Source organism: Mercenaria mercenaria, chromosome 11 (genome assembly GCF_021730395.1).
Source record: "Mercenaria mercenaria strain notata chromosome 11, MADL_Memer_1, whole genome shotgun sequence".
Classification (NCBI taxonomy): Eukaryota; Metazoa; Mollusca; class Bivalvia; order Venerida; family Veneridae; genus Mercenaria; species Mercenaria mercenaria.
In genome coordinates this window covers 12,007,971-12,034,024 of record NC_069371.1, presented here as the reverse complement: position 1 = coordinate 12,034,024, position 26,054 = coordinate 12,007,971, and the positions used below count along the sequence as shown (strand labels likewise).

General features: G+C 34.3%; 1 protein-coding gene across 4 annotated transcripts in view; it reads right to left on the bottom strand.

Moving 5' to 3' along the window:
• Nucleotides 1–1,255: 1,255 nt before the first annotated feature.
• LOC123532215 (ligand-gated ion channel 4-like) overlaps nucleotides 1,256–26,054 on the bottom strand; it is a 265,041-nt gene continuing 240,242 nt past the window's right edge. For all 4 annotated transcript variants that reach the window (XM_045313598.2, XM_045313597.2, XM_045313596.2 and 1 more), the window contains 6 exons: nucleotides 24,843–24,994; nucleotides 23,015–23,160; nucleotides 21,172–21,326; nucleotides 20,078–20,619; nucleotides 18,383–18,576; nucleotides 1,256–9,337 (listed from right to left, as the gene is read on the bottom strand). In XM_045313598.2, the coding sequence (XP_045169533.1) occupies nucleotides 8,978–9,337; nucleotides 18,383–18,576; nucleotides 20,078–20,619; nucleotides 21,172–21,326; nucleotides 23,015–23,160; nucleotides 24,843–24,879 (1,434 nt within the window). In that variant the 5' untranslated portion in view covers nucleotides 24,880–24,994 and the 3' untranslated portion in view covers nucleotides 1,256–8,977. The remainder of the gene's footprint in view (nucleotides 9,338–18,382; nucleotides 18,577–20,077; nucleotides 20,620–21,171; nucleotides 21,327–23,014; nucleotides 23,161–24,842; nucleotides 24,995–26,054) is intronic.

Sequence of the window (26,054 nt, the reverse complement as noted above, 5' to 3'; positions counted from 1 at the left end):
GCTATGTTTTGACAGTCAATTTTCCTAGCACACGCCATTGTGACGTGAACAAACTTTTCTTAATTGTCTAGTTTAAAGGATATTCCAGCAATTCTCAATGAAAAACGGAAGCCTGTAATATAGTTGTGATTAATATAAACTGTAAAACCAATAACTTCTTCCTTCCGTTTGAGAACGGCAAACTAAATGCAACAAACGATTACACATATCGCCATTGTCGTAAAAAGTGTTTATTCACATGCTTTTCTAGGTTTTGGCTGGACTTCTCAGGAAATGAACTTCGATTTTTTAACATTTTGAAAATAAACTGTAAATTTCATTTTAGAAACAGTTATTACATCGTCAGAAATCCAGCAGTTTCCGTAAAAATATCATTGTGTGATGAATTCTTTTTATCAGTTTGTAAAACCATATTATAGTAGAACTTACAAATCGAAGTGTAATGTTACATTTTAGATCATGTAATCTTTTTGATTGAACTGTAATATCGTTTGTTTTTTCGCGACAGTTTAGCTCCTTTTTATCAAATGAATAGCAGCAACATCATAGGTACATGTATTACGTTGATGTTATAGATACAACAGGGTCATCATAATAGTATCTTGATATGCAATGTTGTGTACGGCTCGAGTGGATTTTGCCTGAACCTCACAAGACGGATGCGCCGAGTGTGATCTGGTCTGACCAGAGGTACTTCCACGAGAACCGAATGCATCATAGTAGATCGAAATACTGCTTTTATGACCATTTAGCCAAACTGGACTATACGTTTGGACAACTAATGCACAAAACTCGTATAAAACATTGAACATTTTGACGTATGGAACGTCGAGACGCCATCATTACATGAAGTCTGACGGCATATGGGACGTCACAGGTAGAACGAGCAGTGAGCCATTGAATATTTTTCCTTATCCAATGTGAATTGAGTACAGCAGTTTGTATTAATTAGTAGAGTACAGGCTTATTTCAGACAGAAAATACGTAAAGTTTTGTATAATTCCAATATATTGAATGACTTAAAGACTGATTAAAAAAAATAGGGCCTACAAGCACAATGTTTGTTACTATTGAGTAGCTCGTACGAACAGAAATTAGAAAGGCAAGGTATTTCAAATTTTAATGGTCCATAGCCACTAAAGGTCTATATAGATTTATGTGGAAAAATAGTAAGCCTACCGTTAATTCTTCTATGGAGTGTTTTTGATCTAGAGCGAAATTTTCAGTTTTCTCCAATACAAAAAGGAACAAGATTTCTTTTTTTTTTTTAAAAAAAATCGTTTTATTTTCATGATAAATCATCATGTACACATATAGAACACAATCATTAGAAGAAGGTTGAAAACTATACGATCAAAATATAACCTACAAACACCAGTTGTAAGGCAAAATAACTCTACTGTGTATAATTAATTGTGGAAAACGTGACAGCTGCGAAGATAGATATAAACTCGTCTATTGTTTATACTTGATATGGGTGAACATATCTATCGTTCCTAAAATGATCTGTCAGTAAATAAAACGCAAATATTTTCTTGGTGTGAATTAATTCATCACTATTACTTGAAGGGATAGTAAACCAATATTTCATATTTGAAAACATGAACAATTCCTAGGTATAGTTTATGTAAACATAAAATTAACTAGTGTATGTGTATTAATAGTACTATACATGTATAGAACTACTCCCGCACGATAATTTAAACGATGTTTACATTATTGTTTGATTGTTATGGTCCTCACGCATCGTTGAACTCAAAAAGGTTGTCAATGATAGAACGTAAGTGCATACTGTAATCATGTTATACAAAAATATTTTCTGTATTGAAACGTTTTAATGAAGAAAAATCTTAATTATCAAACATGTTATCGTTTGAGTTATCGTGCGGGATTTATACTAAGATTGAAAAATAGTACACGCTGTATACATGTACCACTGAACACAGTATCAATGTGTACCACCACTATAATAACTTTTGTTTAAACTATTGCATGATTTTTACTGCATGACATTTAATTATGAATGTAGCTCTACATACACAATTAATTTATATATTCAGTAAAGTTAAATATATTTGGTGAGGATTTTATACATTGGAAGAAAAAAAAAAAATGTAGATCTAAACTTTGTATACATTTTACCGCATTTTTACGCGACGTTGTTTAACGACGTCACGTCCGTTGTTTTTATTGTTATTCTTCCCTGAGGAAGGCTTAACGCCGAAACGTTGGAAGTTAGTAATTATCTATGAACAAACGCTACACGTGTTGTTGTTGATTTTTCTTATTTGTTAATACATTGGAAGTAAATATCTAAATATAAAATATTTTAGTGAAAGATAGGCATTGGATATCATTAAAAATAATCGTATTTACATCGAAATTCTAACTGCCAAAACGTTTTCCTAATTCATTAGTACCATCTGGTACCTGCATGCTTACTTAAGCTTGCACACAAGGTACTTTCCGCGCCGGCGAAACGCTATTTGCGTTGTTAAGAGTCGATTAGAGAACATAAACCGATTTAAAACGTATTTGATTATTTGTATTTGTTCCTCTAGATTATTTGAATTTAATTATTTTGTCCATATTGAAGGATGATCGATACAAAAATCCTCAACTTTTAACAGAAATCGGTTATTTCCTCGGACTCTGCTCAATATTCTCTAACCGACTCTAAATAAGCTGCAGTCTGCTTCTGAAAATCAGTCCCAAAGCGTTATTTCCGTCCTCAAACCTGAAGGATTTTGATCTGACGTCCTCTATTCTATGTGAAGCTATAAAAAGGTTAAAGGTTCCATGAGAAAACCTGTATTAGTGACTAAAAAGAAATTATAATTGAGCTAACAAACTGTTCATGAAGAACATTATTTTACCTTTCAAATCTGAAAACTTGAAGTAAATATCTTCACTATTTCAAGGTTACCATGTTTTTCAACGAGTCACCGGAGGCATTTTGAGACGTGACGTTAAGAACGTAACGAAAGCTGTATGACCTCGTCGAGCATGGTGTGTAGTTTTCAATCATTAGTGCAACATATTATGTGTATCAATAACTAAACATCATACATTTGAATATTTAGGAATTTACTGAAAAATAACAACTGTATATTTTTGTTTTAATCAACCGTTTTATATCTATACACCTCCGTATTTTCATGATGCATGGATACTTTTGAATTTACAACACAGATATCATCTGGTAGAACTTGATTTTCCTTAGATAACTGTATTGCAATACACTTGTTTCTAGTTTCTGCATGAACATAAGAAAAACAATGATTTTCCAGTATTTGAAACTACATTGTACTTATTATGCGATAATAATATCATGTCACTAATACAGGTTTTCTCATAGACGGCAATATGATATATTATTATTCAACTTTACAATATTACACACTGTATTAGACCAATTGCAAACATCATATGAAACAGACAGAGCTAATACAAAACATAACTGAGCCAATATGAGAAAAACAGGGCCAATACGAGAAAAACAGGGCCAATACGGAATTCAAGCATTTTGATTGGTTCAAAAGAGAGGGCCAATACGGAGAAGTCACTTCCGTTAGATTTTTAAAGACGCCATTTTGTTTTACATCAGAGTTTTAGATAACATTTTTTCTTTCACATTTTGACAAAAAATCATTTAACATGTTCATGTAATAACCAAGTATAACTGAGCGGGGGTGCACGTCTTCATAGATTACAATGATAATTTCGCTTATTCGGTATTGTGTAAAATGCAAGTGTTTCCTGTCAGAAATTCTGGCTGTTGTCAAGGAAAATAATGAGAAAACAAGGAAACTCAGATTAATTAAAAGGATGAGAGTTATCTTTAACAGACATTTTGATAGTGTGGACTATTTGTGCAATGATAAATAGCTATTCAAATACTGGAAAATGGATGAATAAATTGGCGGACAAGAGTGTCAGTTCTGAACTGCAAACAATTTCGGATAAGAATTAAACGAGGCATGGGAGTGTATAATGTGTGCTTGGTTGGTTGTATTATCTTGATCAACACATATGTGTACAATTTTGTGTCTCGTTGCCTGCAGCCTAAAAGGAAATGATATTTAAAGCAGTTTTGTCACAGTTCACATGATAACATAACTCACTACTGTAAAGAAAATAAATAGGAATTCAAAAAATAAGGTAAGTTCTAGTTACTCTTGATTATGTCACATCAAAAATATCTCTCAAAATTATTCTCAAGTACCCACATACAACTCATTCTGTTTTACCGGCTAAAATAATTATGATTTTTAAAATAAGTCTAAACAACTTGTCAAGATTTTTCACCTGAACGCGCATAACTTCCATAAGGTAACTCGCTCACTAGTTAGTGAGTTCTTGTACTGTTACCGCCAACAGTCGAAAGTTGAATAATAATATTATCATTAATCAAGCGATTTCATATTGGCCTAGTTATTTGTCCTCGGGCAGTCGTATTGGCCCTCGGCCTACGGCCTCGGGCCAATACGACAACCCTTGGACAAATAACAAGGCCAATATGAAATTGCTTGATTAATAACATTATATTATATTAGTATATTATACTGATTGTATGCTGTCGAATGTTCACATGGCCTTTACGTTACAACAACTTGAAATCACAGCTTGTTGACATATTTTTCTTACAGACCTCAAACATGACCTCACATTTAAAACATATGATCATTAAAGGTGTATTCACAAACGTGTTCGCGAATCTGTGACAATGATGAACAATTAAACTAAGCATAACAATTTTATTGCCATACAAAGAAGAAATCATTAACCCTTAAACAACTACGTAAAACTAACTAAATTAATATAAAATGAATAGTATCCATATGATGCGGCGGTTGCCATTTCGTGCATTTCATCGGTTAATTCCAAAAATGAACTGAAATTCACGTCCAGTTTATTTGAGATACTTTATATTTTGGTAATCAAATACCCATTGCCTACTCTACATTTGCACGTTAGCATTAATGTTTCGACATTATAAATTGGTAAGAGGATCATCTTCATCAAAATTCAATAATTTCACCAAGTACTTTTCACATATTCTGCCGGATTGACCGTTTTCTTTTAACGTGACAGCTCTATCAAATTACGTACATTGTAGTATCTCGAACTATCCTAAACACAAAACAACAATATAAAATGGAAGACGAAACAGTAGCCTACTTATATAAAAATGTTAAGATAATTACAGTCCATACAAAAACGACACCTTTTAAGGACTGTTTCTAAAATTCTGAGTTTGATGGAAATTAAACGATAACATTTACGTTTAACTTATAATTTCTGTAGAAGATTCAAACAATAATTATTGTACGAAATCAATATGGTATCTTCTTTGAGGGCTCTCTATTTCTTATCCATAAGATGTTTACTGAACAACAGCTCCACAAAACGGGGCAATATACGCGTTCTACAGCCAGAGGAAAACGAGGTAATAATAGTAAGAATGTTTTGGTGTATGTCTGCTGAAGGGGAGGTGGTGTAATCTGGCGATGGGTTGGAGAGTTTCTGAGCGGCGGTTGTGGCGGAATACAAAGGCACAAGGAACTAAACGCGATTTTATTTGGGGTGATGAAGGGGGTATGGGTTTGGTCTAGGATGATTGGACAGGCGTGTGTGTAGTGCGGGGGTGAGGGGGGCGGGATGAGTAACATGGATTATTGCCTTCCTCAAATTGTCTCATCACCTCCAACATGTGATCCGAGTCAATTCTTGAACTGTTGGACTGTTTCGAAGATCAGCTCCCAACCAAAAACACAAAGGCCTGCTTTGACACTTGAACTAAACTAAAATCTTTGACTATGTGCATGTACATCGTGTCATCGCCACCTACCTATAAGCCAAGTTTAAAGTGAAAATACCGTTAATCGTTATTTAGTTATGTTCTAGACACAAAATGGGCGTATAATATAGGAGCAAAGTTCTGTAAAAGTTTAATTCATTTTTTTATGTTATTAAAGAATACTAACATTCAATATATATGTTTTGTGTAGAAAGTAATAAACAACACTAGTGCAATAATATCAAGGATGATCATTGCCACGAGACTACTCGAGTGGTATGAACAAAATGACGTCGTTCGAAAAAAGACTTTCCAAAATTGGACACAGAAATATCGAAAAGACCATTAAATCATAGGTAAAACTAAATGAGAATTACAACTTAACATGGACGGGACTTTTCCGCTGTTCTATTGAAAATATGAAAACATGATATCCTGACATTTAGTTTGAATTTCTGATACACATGGAGAGCAAAACATTTGTTTTGTAGCATTCTACTGTAAAATGTAAATATATGTATTGAATGCTATTTTGTGTGCTTTGAGACGGGTATTATCCACATTGGAAGGTCTTGCAAAAAACATCCAAGAATTGCATGGATTTGCAAGAAGTTTCAAAGAAAATTTTATCCATTTCAGGGCACAAAAAAGCACCTAAATTTTAAATAAACTCTCTGCGAATCTGCTTATTAAGTTTGGAGTGAAAACTATCAGCCGAGCAGAATGAAGCTTTATTTAATTACTATAAAAAGGATTAAAACCAATTCCTTGACTTATTTTAAAACACAGTCAGTTAAACTATCTTTTGGCTAACGATGGAAGTTTTCATTTATATGAACAATTACAGAGCTTTATACAACTATATATACAGAAAACATTATCACGAAAAGCATTCACTTTCCACAACATTTTCAACTACATTTCCAACGTCCTATTCCAACACTGCAGATATTCTGCCAGAATGTACTTCAAACACATATATCACAGAGTAGCACAGTTGGTTTTGATCTCAGGACCACAGAGAAATGATACTGCGTTGGTTGAAATGGTGAGAACATTGCTTTATTTTTTTTATGCCGTGTCACTAAATATCAATACTGCAGTTACTATAAATGCAGAAAATGTATGTTAGGCAAGTGCGCAATGCTCATTGCCAAATACTATTTGATAAGGACAGAGTTTCAAATAAGGTTTCAGCTTCCTACTCAATCCTGTATGCTTTGTTTGATATATATACATGTTGTAAATGAATTGTGATTAATAAAGTATTGTTTAAACCAAATACTATTTGAAAAACATGTTATGTTACATGCCAATTACTTAATGCTGGAACAATAAATGTCACAATCTATTCCAAATGCTTATTGATAAAAAAGTTATTCAAAAACTATGCCACAGATGCTGGCTCTTGTTATATAACTCATTTTAAAATCTGATACCTAAACATATTAGAAAACTCGTTCACACGGGCAGTAGAACATGCTACTGTTCCAACTAGCAGAAAATTATGTATTTCCAAATAGTTGAAAGCTGCGAAGAAAAACAGATCTCAAAAACTTAAATAATTTGGCAATATGCATTTATCCTTTGGCAGAATGTAATATTTGACGTTCTGCATCTAGCATTTTGAATAAAGCCTTTGGTATGCAGCATCAGAAAGAAATATTTGGCAACATTAGGCATTTAGCAATAAGTATTTGGCATTTGGCAATTAGCACTGTGCATATTCATAGAAGTTAAGGAATTGCGACACAATTCCGATATATTTCATCTGATTGTTTGGCGTTTTGTACATATTTTCTATTTCAAACGAATGAATACTATATAATTATTGAATGAATTACTGCAAATTCGTTACTAATGAATAATTATTAAAGCTTTGATACATTCATAAGTTAGTCAAAATTTTGAAACAAATACTGTCACAATGATGATGAAATATGCAACGAAAAACTGTCAAAATGGTATTTAATTTTGCAAAGAAAGGTATTGAAAATAATGTTTTCTTTGATGAACAAAATTCTACAGTAGATATCTTGGTTATATAACTTAACCAGACAGAAATTTACAAATCTTTCTTTAATACACACTGAAGAAATGCTGATAAACAATGAATTGTTAAAACAAAATGTATAACGTGTAAATGGGAAAAGCAACTTTTAAAACAGATAAAGTCGCAGACATTTCCTTCCCAAAACCCAACCTAAATCCCAAAACGATTTTTTTGTTTCTTTTGTTGATAAAAAACAGTTTTGTAACTTTTTGCAACTCAAAGTGTCATTTAGGTTAATAAATACAGCTAAGAAAATAGATTTTACTCAACTTGTATGCAACCGGTGGAATATAATAAAAAGCACAAGTTATTGTAGCCACAGAATCTAAATGGAGCAGCCTTATTTCCCCGGAATTGCTCCACTCTTGGTTAAATTAGGTGTATAGGTATAAAGACTGCATTGATTTTCTAGTACACAAAGGCTATTAAACAAATGCTATTATTCCACAACACAACCTACATGCACTTAACCAAGAAACTGGCGTACTGAATTTTTGTGACAAAACATGTAAACTGAAAAGTAAAAATAAATAGCACTGTGCACACTATTTCGACCATCACAGTTATATATTTAAAACGATAAATGATCCATGTTTAACATAAATTTAATGGAAGCTATTTTACCAGTTATTACAGTATTACATTAACGTTAGATGACTGTACAAGAATTACGAATAAATTGAAGAATAAGATGATAAAAGCACTTTCAGCCAAACTTTGAAGAAAAATCCGTTCGCTGTTGGTTCCATTTCTTTGCAGAGAGTCAATATACAGAACATCAGTCGCCTTTTGTTGTTTCTACATTCGCGATGCTGACATGCTAACTTGTTCATGAAGATATTCCAACATTTCTTATTACTATCAGTCTGAAAACACATTACTTACTATCCAATGTTTTCTTACTTCAAACGTGATGTTCATTTGAATTATCATTGTTTTCTGGTTCTGAGAACATATGTAACGGCAATACTGTATCAGTATTTCCAAGATTTGTAGTACTTACAATTGTAGTGAGAGCACACGCGACAACTTTGCAGAAATAGGGGTCACTAAAATCCTGCGTGTCAATTCCATAGAAAGCAAGTATGTAGAAATGATGGGTTAATCTAAACACCATTTGTAGCTTATTTTGACAGGTTATAATCTTGAGGAATCATCACCACCAGAGTTACCGTTATTGTTACTATAATAAACACAAGCAACAAAAGTCTATCCAGGACTAAAGCTAATTGTTGCCACTCTTGTTTCAATATATCTTTTCTGTCTTGTTCTTGTAGTCTTGTTTCGTTTCTTTCGATTGTTTGATAAACTTTCTTTAAAACTTTTAAAAACTGCTGTTCAACATTGTCAGTAGCTGTTGGCGTGGCGCCACCTACACGAAGTCTATTCACAAAGCGGGGAGACAACCCGCCGTTTTGTGTCGGTATTTCCGGTTCAAAATCTGGTGATTCGTATTGGCAGTGATCATGAAGTGGTATTCTTGACTGTAATAAAATGATTATTGTAGTCATATTTTAGTCTTTATAAAAGAAATACATATACGTAATTTCAATAGAAAACTTCACATGCAGGGCGTTATCTTTTCAAGACTTTGACGTCACACCGACAAAATCAGAGGTTGTATTGCGGCTTTCCAGCTTTCCATGATAAAGGAAGACCAAAGGTGCTTTTCCAAGATTTATTTCAGGTACGGGGAGGCATCTAGGTTGAACCACCGACCTTCCTCAAGCCAACTGGATGACATTGACTTCCTTACATGAAAGCAGAGTCATATGCACAACACAAGACGTATACGCTAAAATAAAGTTTAGTTGTTTTTACTCACATTAGATTTCTTAGATATAGGATGTATCTTTACACCTATATCCTACACTCGTACCATCTTAATCGACACCTTTTTAACTTTTGTATGCTCTCAGACATAAACCAATCACTTCACACAAAACTTTTAAAATACAATTACCCTCGTGAATCCTTACAATAACAAGAAACGCGGCAATGCCACGAAACCAGGTTTTCAACACTTTTCATAAGAATAAAAAAGTATACTGAATCACAGTGCACCACTTTAAAGCACAACCCTAACCCTAACCCTAAACCCTAACTCTTAACCCTAATCCTAAACCCTAACCATAACCCTAACTTTAGTAACAATGACCTTGACCTTGATCCCAGAAACCCCAAAATCAATCCCAAGCTACAACTTTATATAAGTTTTCTATACACCAAGTTTCATCATGATAGCTTATTCCGAAGTTAAGTTATTGACCGGAAACCCTTTTTCTATTTTAAGTAAAAGTGACCTTGACCTTGACCCCAGAAACCCCAAAATCAATTCCAGCCTTTGTCTTGATATAAGCTACATACATACCAAGTTTTATTCAAATATCTTTACCGAAACAAAAGTTATTGACCGGAAACACCAGTTTCTATTTTAAGTAACAGTGACCTTGACCTTGACCCCAGAAACCCCAAAATCAATCCCAGCCTTTGTCTTGATATAAGCTACATACAAACCAAGTTTTATTCAAATATCTTTACCGAAACAAAAGTTATTGACCGGAAACACCAGTTTGACGCCGCCCGCCCGCCCGACCAAAGACATACCCCAATCTAGTAACTCAGGTTTTCGTTGAAAACCTGGTTAAAAAAAATGTACATGGAGAGTTCATTTTGTCCTGACCAGTTACACAATAATAACGACTGGTCGTTATCAGAATTATTTGTTAAAGTCCAATTATTTCTCTGAAACTGCATTATTTTCCTTAGAGAGAAGACCACGAAACATTGTCAGACTATGGTACAGAAACGTTTACAGCATATATTTGATCTATGTTGACACTTTATTCTTCGAAAAATAATCGCCGCAAAACGCCGTTTAGTATTTAGTATGGATGACAAAATATGCCAGTGTTTACATATTTAATCGGCGGGTCTTTCCGATGATGGTCGTAATAACTCGGAAGGACGCATAATTGTATGACGCCATTCGCACAAAAATTCAAGATGGAAGCTTTGCATACACCAATAAAACGAATACTAACTTACTCCGAGCGTTTCAACACAAATTGCATGTCCAAGGAATACGAGAATAGGTCCGAGCTTGATGCTGCGCATAGAAATTTACCAACAGAGCCGGGACACAGACGATATCATCAGTGGTTATAATAAAAATACTTACTATTAAAGTCAACAGCCGCAGTGGCCGAGATAAATAAGGCGCTGCTTCAGAAAACTCTGTTATTGTCAGGCCCTCGGGTTCGTTCCCTGCTCAGGGCAACCTTTTTCTTTTTTCTTTTTGAATGATTTTTGGTGGCTGCTAGCTGCCACCAGTGTCAAAAAGAATACTCCGTTTGAAAAATCTTGTCAGTTCTTAAGACCATCCTAACAACACAACCAAAAATAGTTCCAAGCTTTCTAGGTAAACAATTATCTACACAACGTGCATAATTTGAAAAGCTACAATATATGCCTTAATACCATTTTTAATGTAAATTCGGCGACTAAAATCAATACAAACTGAGGTAACGTTTCAAATAAAACAACAACGTGTATGAATACAAATATGCAAATTTATGGTCACGTGAATAAACGATGACCTCATGTCACCTGAACTGGAGCGATGTAGTACTGCCCCAGAGGTCACGTAGCTTATAACGTTGAAAAAGGTAGCTTATGTATATAGAAACCTAGCCTGGGAATCAAGACTGACAATTCAAAAATGTTTCCTAACCGCAGTGTCACATGTATAACTTCCGAAATTTAAGGCTTTATTTGATAAAGAACAATGACTTCTGATAGCAATAATCCGCGGCTAAAAATAGAACGGAATTTCAACGGAAAAGTTTCCAAACATTTCCGGTCCATAGACAATACCAGTTTGTACTGCTGATAGCTTTTCCAGCAAGTTGTAATACTTTTCAAATATGTCAGAACAAACTTAAATTGTAAGATATTATATTAATGCAACCCTAGTGATCTAAGAATGTTACTGAATTTTCGACTGCATTGTCTCGTTTTCGTTTCAAGCACGCAAAAATATGACCGCATGTTGATTAGGCTATTTATAGAAAATCGATAATCAGCAGTGATATGGATTTCCTCAGGCGTTGATACTGCCAATTAACACTAATTAGCGCAAATTTAGTGAGATGATTTATGAACAGAACAGTACTTTATTGATATAACTTGAACATGTACAGTTCATCGTTATATCAAGAACAAAATATACTAAAACATGCTTACAATACGAGAGTGAACAAAAATGAAAGAACATTCAGTTAAAATTCATTCGATATTGTTTGCAATGTGACCTGCCGTGAGAATCAAAGACATGTATGTTTTCTAAATAATATTCCCTCACGGATAATTCTTCCTTCAGCAAATGTACAATATAAGATACTATATGTATGCATAGATACACATGTATTCGGTATAATTTCGTCCGACAAAACACGAATTATCAACGTGGAAACCCACAGGTCGCCCAAGCTGAGAAGTGTTTCAAGCTCGCTTTGACTAAGTGGTGCTACTGTATCACGATTTCATCAACTTGTAAGCCCATGAAAGTGGGCGCAGCGATGATACTAATACTCGCCTTTTTTAAAAGGCAATGTGTCAGACTGTAGCAAGTCGTCGGATAACAGATTTGACCAACTTAAAAATTGAATTGTTTCAAGACAGATTCTGCTCACTTAGCTAAATTCATTCGAGTCGCACCATGATAAAAAAACAACATAGTGCATTTGTGACCAGCATGGGCCCAAATCAAACTGCGGATCCATACACCACTCTGGTCAGAATCCTTGCTGTTCGCTAACGCACTATGCTGGTTTTCTCATGGTGCGTCTCAATATATCTGGATACAAATATATGTATAAAAAGTAAAACGGTTTCGTTTCGCCAGTTACATATTTTCGACTTTTTTCTCGGTCTGACTAAAGTTGTAAGTTTGTCTGACTTAATGTCCAGCATTTTTGCCAAGGAGTGATAATTAATGCACCTCTAAAATATACTAGCTGCAGAACTGACATTCTGAGGTGCATCTGTGGTGCATGTTTGTGTTGTTTTCTTTCATAAAAGTCTTATGAAAACCACAGCTATCTGATACGGACTAAATCAGTGTGTATAATAATTCATGACAGACACTGCCCAAAAGCTTTAAAAAGAAATCTTAAAAGCTGAATGATTTGAAGAAAAAACTTATATTATTTATTCATAGTAAAACATTTTCGATGTAATTTATGTTGTCGTTTTCCTCACAAATAATCAAAACTATTCGTTAAAGACTGAATCAGTGTGTATGTAAACAATGACTGGCAGTGAAAAAGGATTAATTTTGAAACCAAAGCCGAATATTAAAAAAATGCAAAAAAGTTCTTATAGTTTATATTAACAATTCCTCAGTTGTCACTTTCTTTGTAATATTTTAAACATTGATTAGCAGCCACCATTAGCGCTTTGAGCGCTTTGATTATTCTTGAGATTATATCGTTAAAAGAATAAGAAAATAATTCGAAAATTAAAAAAAAAAAGATTGTCTACAGCTTGGAGCGAACCCGCAGCCCTGACAAAAACAGAGTTTCCAGAACCTGCCCCTTAGCGCTCTCGGCCATCGCCGTAGTTAGTTGACTTATACAGTGACTAATTTTATTACAACTACTGATGATATGTTAAACCCTTATGCGGCATGTTGTTATCTATCATGATGCAAAAATGGTAAATAGCCATTAAACAATGATTATATCTTAAATACCATCAGTTTTTCGTAAAATCACAACAAATTCGCAGTAAACTTACTGAAGTTACGAGTGTTTACCACGTCATCAATATTGGATATGCACTTTCCATTTGCATAAATTAACGTTCGACTCACGGAGGCAATCGTTACTTGACGGAAATCGGCTCGGCGAAAATAAGAATAAACACAAGTCTGTATGAAACGATAGTAGGTTGTCAACATATTGTTGCGCAGTTGAACAGGTCTTCTAAAACCACCATGTACACACGACCGGACATTAATTTTATGCACTAAAAATTTGATTTTGAGAAATAATAGGACTTTAATGAAAGAAATAAGAATAAACAGATACTATTTCATTAGTCCATAAAGAAACATTGCACTTAAAAAACTGCTGTACAACGTTTTATGCTGCTTTCTTCTGTGTATAATTGTTGAAACACAACTGGCTCTGTGCACAGAATTGAAGCATAGCCTTTTAAAAAAATTTACAATCCTTTTTTCTGTTCCAAAAACTTCAAATCCAGATCACTGTACTGACAGATTCATCACAAAAAGGCAATTCATATAACTGAACTGACACATTCGTCATTAAAAAAGGCGATCAATCCGAAAGTTAAGAAAGATTAAAACTAGATTTACATCTTATGTGTCATTTTCATATTGAACGCCTAGATAATAAAATTGTAGGTCTATGGTAATTCGCGGTAAATGTCATGGTAATACATAGGGGAAATATATATCTTAATACAGTGATATGTGTTTCGCTTATTCGTAACTTCAACAGAGATAATTAGTTTAAAGTACCATTTGTAATAGTATGTAATAAAAATGTCAGAAATATTTGATTTCTGCTGGGTATTACTAGTCTGTCTCCTTGGGCAAGAATAACTTTAAACATTTTCAAATAATCACGACTCTTTTAGAGTTAGAGGAGATACTTGCCACATTTAACCGTTTCTTTCTGAGTGGACAAATTTATCACAATCAGGGCTTAACTTCAAATAGGACAAGATCTTAGTCCCTGCGCACAACCCACAGAATGAGCGTAATTTTTCAACATGTAACATTCTAGTTCGTAAGGAAAGACCGGCAAATGCATCTGAAACATTTGTGTTGTGATCAGTAATATACACAGTGAAAGAATGTTCATAGAAATTAAGACATTAATCTAGCGTAATGCACATTCATCGGTATATAAAGTTAACCTATTTTATTTATTCAGCTAATATGTTTTTAAAACCTCAGAACAATTTATAACGATACAGAAAATAAATCTAATCAAGACGAGTGGTCACACCGATGGATGCTCCTCGAAATTATTGTAGCATAAGGGACGTTTAGTCACGGAGGTGGTGTTAAGGAGAAAATACCTGTGAGGTGGGAATATAACAAAAGAAGAATATGTTTTTTATTCGAAAACGAATTTATTTATTGCAGGATAAAGCAGTAGACATGATACTTGATAAAGTTGGTGACAAAAAGTTGTGGGTAATATAATATATGCACGTCTGAAAGTAGCATGACAGTATTATTGTCAGACTTTGATTAGGGTCACCACATAAATTTAAAGCAAATATATACATAATCAAGAAAGAAATGTTTGAGTTATGCCCCGGAAAAGGTTTTCATAAAGGGAGATTATTCAAAAAGTGTACCACCTAGAGTTATGGTTCCTTTTAAATGCACTCTTCCTCACTGACCTCTATCAATATGTAAAGTTTGAAGTCAATACCTTACATAATATTCAAGTTACTCCACAGACAAGGTTTTCAAAAAAAGAGACAATTCAAAAATGGGACAACATAGAGTAATGGTTCTATGTCACTGTACTCCCTCTCACTAACCTCTATCAATATGTAAAGTAAAGCATCAAGTCAATAATTTACATAGTATTCGAGTTATGTCCCGGAAAAGAGTTTCAAAAACAGGACGTAGTTCCTCACTGCATTTCCTCTCAATGAGTTTTGTCATTGAATAGCGTTACAACTTGGTACCTTTAATACTTTTTGCGTTACCCACCGGAAAAGAGGTGTGACGTACGGACATACGGACGGACGGACAAGGTGGGGACTATATGCTCCCCCTTCGAGAAACATAAAACAGATAGAATAGAGATAATAATATAATTAAGAAAGCCCTTAGAATTATATGTCAACTTGTGGTTCAGCTGTAGGAATTAAGGGTATATCAATTTCAGTCTTGTTTTGAAATAATCAGAAACGAAACCAAAACTCACAATTTTAAAAGACACACAAGCAAGCATGTTCTTGCTATAGAGTACTATGGAATTTCAAAAATCAAGTCAGTACGTACTCACAAATGAACTAATAATTAAGACAACAGAAAATGCATCGTATCAGGAAAAAATACTTTTTCAATTGCAACAGTAAATACACATATCTAATCCATATAAAGCACTAACTGTTATCCAGGAATGTTATTTTTATTGTAGGCTTCCTTACACATTATTTCAGCATTGCTAAATTTATACAGGATATCAGCTTTTTATTACATGACTGTATTCTATAGTTTCTCTGATTGGCTGAAAACGGTTCAAAAAGTAATGAGTACATATCATATCAACTTATCTTGGGTTATAAATAGTACGAAAATAAAAATAGATCGAAGTAGGTGCTTGGAAAACCAATATCAGCCTGATTTGGTCTAAATTTATTCCTTATTTCTTTATTAAAGATACAATTGTAATAACAAGACTGACTATACATTTATTCATGTAATAAAACGATTATTGACTTTTTCATAGGTTGATATCAGGATTTATCAACCCGAAAAGAGTTATATTCACCGAGCCTTCTTCGGCGAGGTGAATATAACTCTTTTCGGGTTGATAAATCCTGATATCAACCTATGAAAAAGTCGATAATTGTATATTATCGAAACAGCTGTATTCCAGCGATTTCTTCTACTGATCTTTTAAATATTGGATATCGAAATAAAAAATAGAATGTAATATGGACTTGCTATACACTATTCAAACTAGATCGTAAACATGCGATTATGCATGTTTTCAGTTAGGCTATTGTTCTATGTCATAATTAATTAATAAGTCACTTATTTGTAATTTGACATGTTAAAAAGATATAAAATGACATTATATTTGGTGTCTGAAACATATGTAATACCTGACAGATCGGCCCAGTCGTGCAGCAGTATATATATCAACAAGGGAGATAATCACTTAAATAGCAGTTAATACGGAGTTCACAGAGAGAAAAGGCAACTCGTCCAGGTGCTTAGATTGAGAATTTCGTCTTCGATCAAATGCATTAATTGTGTAAGTCCAAATTCAAGAGCAGCTTTCAAATGTCATAATATTTTCGTGATATAGTTTATTCTTCAAGTTAATATGTAAAACTCATGAAACAATAATGCACATCTGGAGTTTCTTGTGATTTTACAACGCCGGCAAAACCCATCAGGGACACCATGCCACATGACTCGTCCTGTTATTGAAAACTAAGGAACTATATTTTTGTGTAAGATTCGGTTTAATTTCATCATTTGTTGCTTAATATTATGATTTTATGCTGTGAAATAACCTAGTCTGAATCAAGTAATACCAGTCTGCCAAATGTATAAGGAATAAGGACCAGTAATAACGTTTTTGACTTTTATAGAACTTGACATTAAACATAAACTAGAGCTATCACTAAAGGTTATGAATGTACCCCCCCGCATGCACTGACACAGTACATTGCAATTTGACGCACACAAGATTGCACAATTATGTGGACTGTATTATAGACTGTATGTATACAGTATAGTAACAAAAAACAAAGTCCCATAACTATGCAGAATATTTATCTAAAAGAACGTAACATGCACCATGCACAACTAGGGTAGGTACTGATCACTTGTGTGAAGTTTCATTAAATTGTGTGCAAGGGTTCGGAAGATTAGGCGCGCACAAGACTGCATATGCAGACTGTATGTACATAGTATGTTAACAAGAAACAAAGTCCCATAACTCTGCAATTTTTGTCGTTGAAAGAACCTAACATGCCCCATGCACAACTACTGTTGTTACTGATCACTTGTGTGAAGTTTCATTAAATTGTGTCAAGTGGATGAGGAGAGATGGTGCGCACAAGATTGTGTCTATGTATATAGTATAGTAACAAAAAACAAAGTCCCATAACTCTGCAATTTTTGTCGTTGAAAGAACCTAACATGCCCCATGCACAACTACTGTTGTTACTGATCACTTGTGTGAAGTTTCATTAAATTGTGTCAAGTGGATGAGGAGAGATGGTGCGCACAAGATTGTGTCTATGTATATAGTATAGTAACAAAAAACAAAGTCCCATAACTCTGCATTTTTTTTCCTGAAAGAACCTAACATGCCCCATGCACAACTACTGTTGTTACTGATCACTTGTGTGGAGTTTCATTAAATTGTGTCAAGGGAATGAGGAGAGATGGTGCGCACAAGATTGTGTCTACGGACAGACAGACAGACGGACAGACAGACAGACAGACAGACGGACGGACGGACGGACGGACGGACGGACGGATAGACAGACAGACAACCTGAAACCAGTATACCCCCCCCCCTTACAACTTTGTTGTCGGGGGTACAATAATCAGTGCACAAATCTTAATGGTCATAAACAGCACCGGAGTCATCTGGAATGTTTGTGCCAAACGGGGATTGCAAGCATGGGCAAAATCACCGGAAACGCAGACCCAGTGTGAAAGACATTTCCGTCTGCAACCAGTTACAGATGGTTGAAGCGGAAACACTTTTTCCGGGATGTGTACCTACCAGACCGGGGCCCGGTGGGGGCGAAGGAAGATCCAGTTTGATGAATAAAACCTTTGCTATCAGCCCAAAGAAAATTTTCTTTACAGTATGCGGCACCTCTATTCCTCTAGCCCCTTTATGATGAATGTTTAAAGTAAGAACTGTCATTGCAGTGGCAGACGATACGATTGCAATAGTCACACCATAATATAAACCTGAAAGGGAAGAATCATTAAACATTTCTAAGCAATAATGCATTTTTCGACCGAAGATATTTTAAACGCAGAAAAAAACTAATATCAGATTTGATCATTCTAAAAGATTCATAGTACATCCATAGGCATTCGGCACATTTGTTTGGTCAATACTGATGTTATATATGATAACAAAACATCCAAAGACAGTACATGACCCAAACATTTATCCAGCATCTATTTGCTCTGTGTTAAAAGAAGGTATTCAATTCCGAAAGATATGGCTAAATATCCACATTATATAGTAAATGGGTGCTGGGTTTATATTTGGGTCCTGGACTGTCCATGTTTGTTTGAGAAAAATGTGCAGCCAATCAGGAGCTCGATCTCGGGACCCCTCGCTTACAGGGTGAGTGCTCTACCGACTGAGATAACCGGCTGCCTGACAACTTACGTGACTAAGTCCGTACCATGACATATGATGGTCATCATGGTCATAATGTGGTCGTCATAAGAATTGTAAACATGAAAACCCATTTTCAAACTTCTACTTTCACTTTCAAAATGTTGAAAGCAAGGCTCTGATTGGCTAGCGGAAGGGTAGTCAGAACGAGGCTATCAACAGCACGTCTTCAGATCCAAAGCGTAGCGTTAATTGGAGATGTACTTTAGTCAGATTGCCAAACAAACGTTTCGAATGCCGATGAGTACATTCGAATATTTCAACGATAACTATGACAAGATTTATTTTGACATATCGTTAGAAAATTAGAAAACATGGATTTTCAGTCTATTTCAGAAATTAAAAGACAGTCTAATATTAATGACACCCTAAAAAAAGTGACGGTATTTTGGAAACGATTTCATTAATAAGATACTGAATGCCAAGAATTTCTGCCGAGCTAAAATAGAGTCGCTTGATGTATGTGCTGCATCAGAACAACAATTTTAATTACTTAATGTGAATTAATTAGTGTAGAATGCTGTTGTACCAGACAGAAATTGCAGTAATTATTGAAAATATATCACAGTGCAATATTCATTTGGATTTTGGCAGACAGCTTGTAAGCAATGATGGCATACAAATGGTAAATAAAAATATTAAATGGTAGCAACATAAAGGCGGAATCTAATATTTCCGGAAGAGCAGCTGTTTTTAATTTTAATAAAAATTCTCGCTGAAAATCACATGACAGGTAAATATGTTACATATTGGTAACATGTTCATCATAGAACTGTATGTCTCCTCTATTTAGCTGCTTTACAGTGTATGTATATTAACTGAAAATATATTTAGTTCATCAGACATGATCCCCTTCTTTCGATTGGTCCTATAACGATAATATTTTTTTTAAATCTATATTATTTATAAAAGGTATAAATTTGACTTGCAGCGCTTGGATGTTTCTTCCTTTTAGATTTAATAAAGAAGGCAAGGTATTTCCTACGTTCACAACTCTGAACGGCAAACTCGGGACATTGAAGCTTGTGGCATACTTTCTAAACATATAAAATGTCTTACCTATAAGAGGCACTACATCTGAAGTTGGGGGCATACTTTCTGCGACTATCATCAGGAAGACAACTATGGACAACAATGTGGTAATTCCCATTGAAACTTTCTCTCCAGACTCCGGGGGCATATAGAAGCCTAGTAGAGCAACGATAGTTATCAAAACACATGGCATAACCATATTAAATAAGTAAAACAATGGTCTCCGCTTTATAACAATATAGTACTTCATAAAAGGCACAGGTTCATCCGGGCAACAAGAGAATGTCTCTACACTTCGTTTCGGCTGATAATCCAGCAATTCCCATTCTGAGCTTGGTACATAATTTGAAATATCACCACTTTGAATATCACTTATTATATTTAATTTATCCATTCCGTATGTCCACGAAGCAAATTCCATCGTGCAGTTTTGGATATCGTATGGAAAGTATTTAACGTCTATTGAGCAAGAGCTTCTAAAAATAGACATTGACAACCACGTGACATTTCCAAAATGGTTAATAATAACGTTTGAACTCACGGAAGTGACTGTGGAGCTGACGTCAGCACTGAAAATACAAGAATATATATGTACTGTTATCATCAAATGCACAGTTATACAAAAACAAAGTATATCAAGCTTTAAAACTTCACTTGGTACTACCTAGCTGATGTTAGCAATGACAATGTTAAATACAATCAGGTGGCAAGCTGAAAACAAAAGTACGAAATATACTGTCAGATATCAAGCTGAAGTTCACTATAAATATTTTTCTCATGGATAAAATTGATAAAAAAGTAATACCTAAACACTTTGTTGCATTATATATTTTAAAACTGTTAATATCTAATTCGCAGCTATACAAAATGCACATACTTAAAAGGGTCACATATGACTGGCGAGTTGTGGTCGGCACTGAAAACAAACAAGACAACAGTCAGATGCCAAGCAGGTCACAATACTCAGGCCAATGTTGCAAAAAAAAAAAAAAAAAAAAAAAAAAAGAGTTCAGCTCATTTATGTATACCATTCTATTACATTCACAATTCCATATGAAAAAAAATATCGACAATTGTGTAGAAGAAACACGTTTATCAAATATAAATGGCTCAACACTCACTTATTATATAACACAACATCAGGTTTCCATATATCTCTATATGGGATTCGAATTACAGAAATATTTCCATATTTGCCTGGTTCCCATCTCAGTTTTGGATCCATCCAGTTCTGATTGAGCCAACAATTTGTCGTGATGATCTGGTTCTTTTCGTCCTTTTGAAGAAAAAAAACAGATTTTTAAATTATCAGGAAGTGAAAGACAGGAACGTTTAACACATATTTACATTCACTATACATTTTGTATGGAAAGAAAAAAGCGTTTCTTTTCTTATGAACAACATTGGTGAAATAATATCAAGGATGACTTTTTCCGCGAGATTGAACATGCAATCTGACGTTTTTAAGAAAACAAAAAGCGTCGTTCAAAAAAGTATTTTAAAATTGGACGCCAAATGTTGAAAAGGATCATTATATTATAGCTTTGTCTATTTATTTTGACGGTAAAGATCAAAGTTGAATCGACACAACGGCATGATCTCCATTGGTAAATAAAATTCAGGAACTATCTTTTTATTGGAAGGCGAATTACAATTAAATGTTTTTTTTGTGCGTTTATACGGGTATAAACCAAGCTGGAACGTCTTGCAAATCATCCAAGAGTCGCTAGCACGATTCATGGATTTGTAAGAAATTCCAGTGTGGTTTATACCCGTATAAACGCACAAAACAGTATCGAATTTTAATTACAATGACAGTCTACAAGAACATAAATACTTTCAACAGAAATTTATTGTATTCATTTGATCTTTAAAACGGCAAGAAGTTGTGTGCTTAAGATTATGTCAATATTTCTGCGGTTTAGAAAGTCAGTTAATTAAAGTGCCGTTTTGATGGGTTTTTTTGATGGTATTTTTCTCGTTTGTAAGATTTACGTTTTAATCAAAGTCATTCAGACAAATGACGGTAAGTCATGGCTGGCTGTATAGCAAACGATGGTTATACTCACTTAAATGTTTTGTAAAGAAAGAAAAAAGACGTTTACTTTCGTATAAACAGTTTTGGTGCAATAATACCGAGGGTGACCTTTTTGCGTGATTGTCCGCCGTCCTTCACAAAACATGAAAACATGAGAAAAATGACGTCGTTTGAAAAAAAAAGTCGGACGTCACAATTTCAAATAGAACATTAAATCATAGCATTTTTTTTTCTGACGGTTAAGGTCAGAACTGTCCCTACATGACTACTTGATGAATTTTCTTGATTTATGACTGTATTTTAATCGGAAAGCAAATTGTAATTAAACTTGAGCGGGTCGTTGTTCTGCTCTGTCTAGATGTTATAAAGATTGATTGGCTGAAACTGATGTTGATTTTTATACACGTGGAAATCTAAACACTTTTTGTTGCAAACTTGACGGATTCCTGGATTTGTAAGAAGTCCCAGAGTGTAGTGTATTATACCCTTCTAAACGCATAAAATATACATATAAACTTTAAATAGAATAAGTATCAAATTTCAGCTATCTAGCTGTATTTAGAAAGCTGACAGTAATCAGGTACCACCACTCATTCCATTATTAATGCCTAATGTATTCCGTGACCAGTAAGGTTTACTTCTTGAGTCGTTGTGACTTTTAACAACTTTAATCCGACCATCTGATTCAGCAATTCTTACTTACACATGTTACAGGCCACCGAACAATTATATATATTGACGTATACAACAACCTAAATTAACATTATACGGAAGAAATAAAAATGTCTTACTCTTGTATTGTAGCAAATGGAAATTTTACGATATATGTTACAACAATATGCCTATGAATATTTTAGCTATTCCGTTTTATCTCTGCTATCAAGAACCCATTTAGATATTTGCATAAATAAGAACCAGAAACTCACCACATCAATGATCTGTGCTAAAGCAACTGCATATGTCATGTTGACGGCTTTACTGTAATGTATCGACGGTCTCACTCTTTTGTCGTATGCTTTAAACAAATCGCGGACCAGTCTGTACTCATTTTCATCTCCAAATGTCAAGGTTACTGAAACGATAGAAATAAACGTAATATTCATAAGATTAAAAAAAGCCCTGATATAATACAAGAATAATATGATGCAAAACATCAAAATCGCCGAAAACAAATTCTACCTTCAAAGTTGGTTATAGTAACTTCTTATGGATGCAAAAAATACTTCTCGTGTTTAATAGTTGGACAATGTAACTTTTTATAATTACATAACAAGTAAAAATCTTAATCCATGCACTTAGTAATTAACGGGTCTAGAAAAAATACTATTAAATTTTTCTGTTGTAGGGTGCAGGTACGTTGCGAGGCACGATGTATGAGGCGTAGAAAAAGTAAAGCAAATTATGAAGCTGGGCGGTCGGTTCTTTTAAATAAGATATAAGGTAAAAGTTCTCGCAGCTGTAAGATACGACATAAAAATGACCAATATATATACTATACCAGCTCTTTTTCAGTAACATATAGTTTTGCAGTAACCATTCTACAATATGTGCCGGCACTGTCATTTTAAACCCGACCTAAGGCGTAAAAGTTTTTGTTGTTTAAGTTGAAAAAGGACGCCACTTAAAACTACTTTTAATAAGCGACCGGGATCCTTTTTGATTCATTATTCAAAATCTACGACTCAAACTTTTCATCTGAACAGTAAGCGTACCTTAAAGAAAGTGGGTAATAGTGTGAGGGTAACAAAATTGCTAGCCAGTAGTAAATGCTTACATATATATGTTCTACATTCTGAAATCCATCTCAGCAGACGACACGGTTATGTCATGTGCGAGACTATTTCTGTATTAAAATAGGATTAGGATTAGTCCATTGCTTGGATTAAAGAGCATTTCTCGCAAGGGCTTAATAAAACAGTTTTACGCGAGAAATGAAATACTCCAGGGATTAGGAGATATAGCCATACACGCATGTATGGTATATCCCTATCTATAACAACAGGCGTCTGCTTCAATTGTCTAATATTCTTCGAAACAAGATAACGAGACGCGGTTGTCACAAATTTGGAATATATGCTATATCTATGAACGGTCGCGAATGCTCCTTTTTACAGTGAAAGGACAACCGTGAGCTAATTAGCTGTATATCTGATTCCCTTATCAGTGCTTTTTTTTTAATTATTCATGTAATGACCTGAACAAATAAAATATGTTTAATCCAAATTTGGAATAAATTGTAAGTTGTTGTCCTTTTTTGATTCTTCATATTACACGGTACTTTTTTAAAAAGCAAAGAAATAAAAAACGAGGGACCTAAATAGGAATGGCGGTGCTAGAGTCGTAGCGAAATTGGTTTCTTTCGTTTTCTGTAAGCGCCAGGATGTTGAGCATAGACAACACGTATATGAAGGATCAAATATTTATTACGAGACAAAATGCGATCCATTTTAGAAATTTAACTGAGACACCGCTTCAACCTCTATATCTTATACATAAAATCAGTAAGAAAGCGCCAACACAATCATTTGAGTAAAAAATACTTTTCATAACACATTCATAAAGTGTTTGATAAAATGTAATGTTCAGTGACTGTTATACTTAAATATGTTAGAATATTACGCCAAACGGCTTATGTGATTTACAAATAATGCAAACAAGAAAAAAGAAACAAAAATGGTGTGAGCGAACTCGCCAACAACGGTCAGCAAAAATTGCATAGCGACAGACAAAAATAAAAATAATTCGTTTTATTACCTTTTACAATCAGAATAGCCATTACAAGTAGTTCCATTTTCTTCCCCGGGAATTCACATCAGTCAACTCATTTCCGGTATGGACAAATTACACGGTTAGAAGAATAAAACCGCCTATTATTGTTATCGTCTCGCTGGCAACGGCAGCACAGTCTGGAAATAAATATAATTGCCATTCAATAACCAGGAAAATGAGCATTTTGTTAAGTGAAAACCTCCTTGGGAATAATTTCTGTGATTTTGTTGTCCGGACAAGACAAGAGTCTGTTTCTTCGCAAACAGCAGCTCAGCTTGTTTCAACATATGACCAGCATTTTTCTAAAACTTCTGCTGTCTGAAGTATTTGCCAGAAAACCAAAAATATAGGAAATGGGATTACTTGGGGTGACTAATTCATGACATTTGAAAGAATGGATTTCTTAAAGACCAGGCATTAGACACCAACACAGGTTGTGCGAACGGATATTGGTATAACAACTAATTACAGTTGCCCGATCATGTCAAAGGTCATCACAAAGCAAATATGGTACCAAATGGTGCCTATCCTCGTAAAATCAGTCAATTCTCTGAAATACAGTCTAAATGTTCTATTGTCAAAGTAGCGCATTGCTCTGTCTTGACATCACATGGCGGGGCCATTCGTGCCCTGTAGAAATATGGGAGTTGGATGTGTGTATCGTCAACCCAAAGCCAACTAATTATACATTAATTATAATCTACTCGTAGATGTTTCTAAAATTTTCTTATTGTCTTGAAATATTCCATTAAAATATTAATATAATAAAGGAAACACAAAAATGTAAATGCGATATTTAATCTTATTGTCTTGAAATATCCCATAAAAATGATAATATAATAAAGGAAATAAATGCGATGTATAAAATATAGTTAATATCGTTTTCGCTGTATAAAAAATATTACGTTTCCCTATGGCTTATCATTCAGGTGCTTGGATAGCTAGCGCTCTCACGCTCTCATTTCTACGCATCTTGATTCTGAACCGTGATAAATCAAGCGACAGACCGCTCGAAGGTCTTGATTATTTGATACATACAGTATATCATAAAACTCACTTAAATAAGTATATAATGTGGTATTATTTTTGAAAAAAAGATGCCGATCCGCATTTACGACGTTCTCATAAGATCGTTCCTGTAGCTTAGGAACCAAATGATAGTTATGAAGATATTCGTTCTCATAAAATTCGGTCATA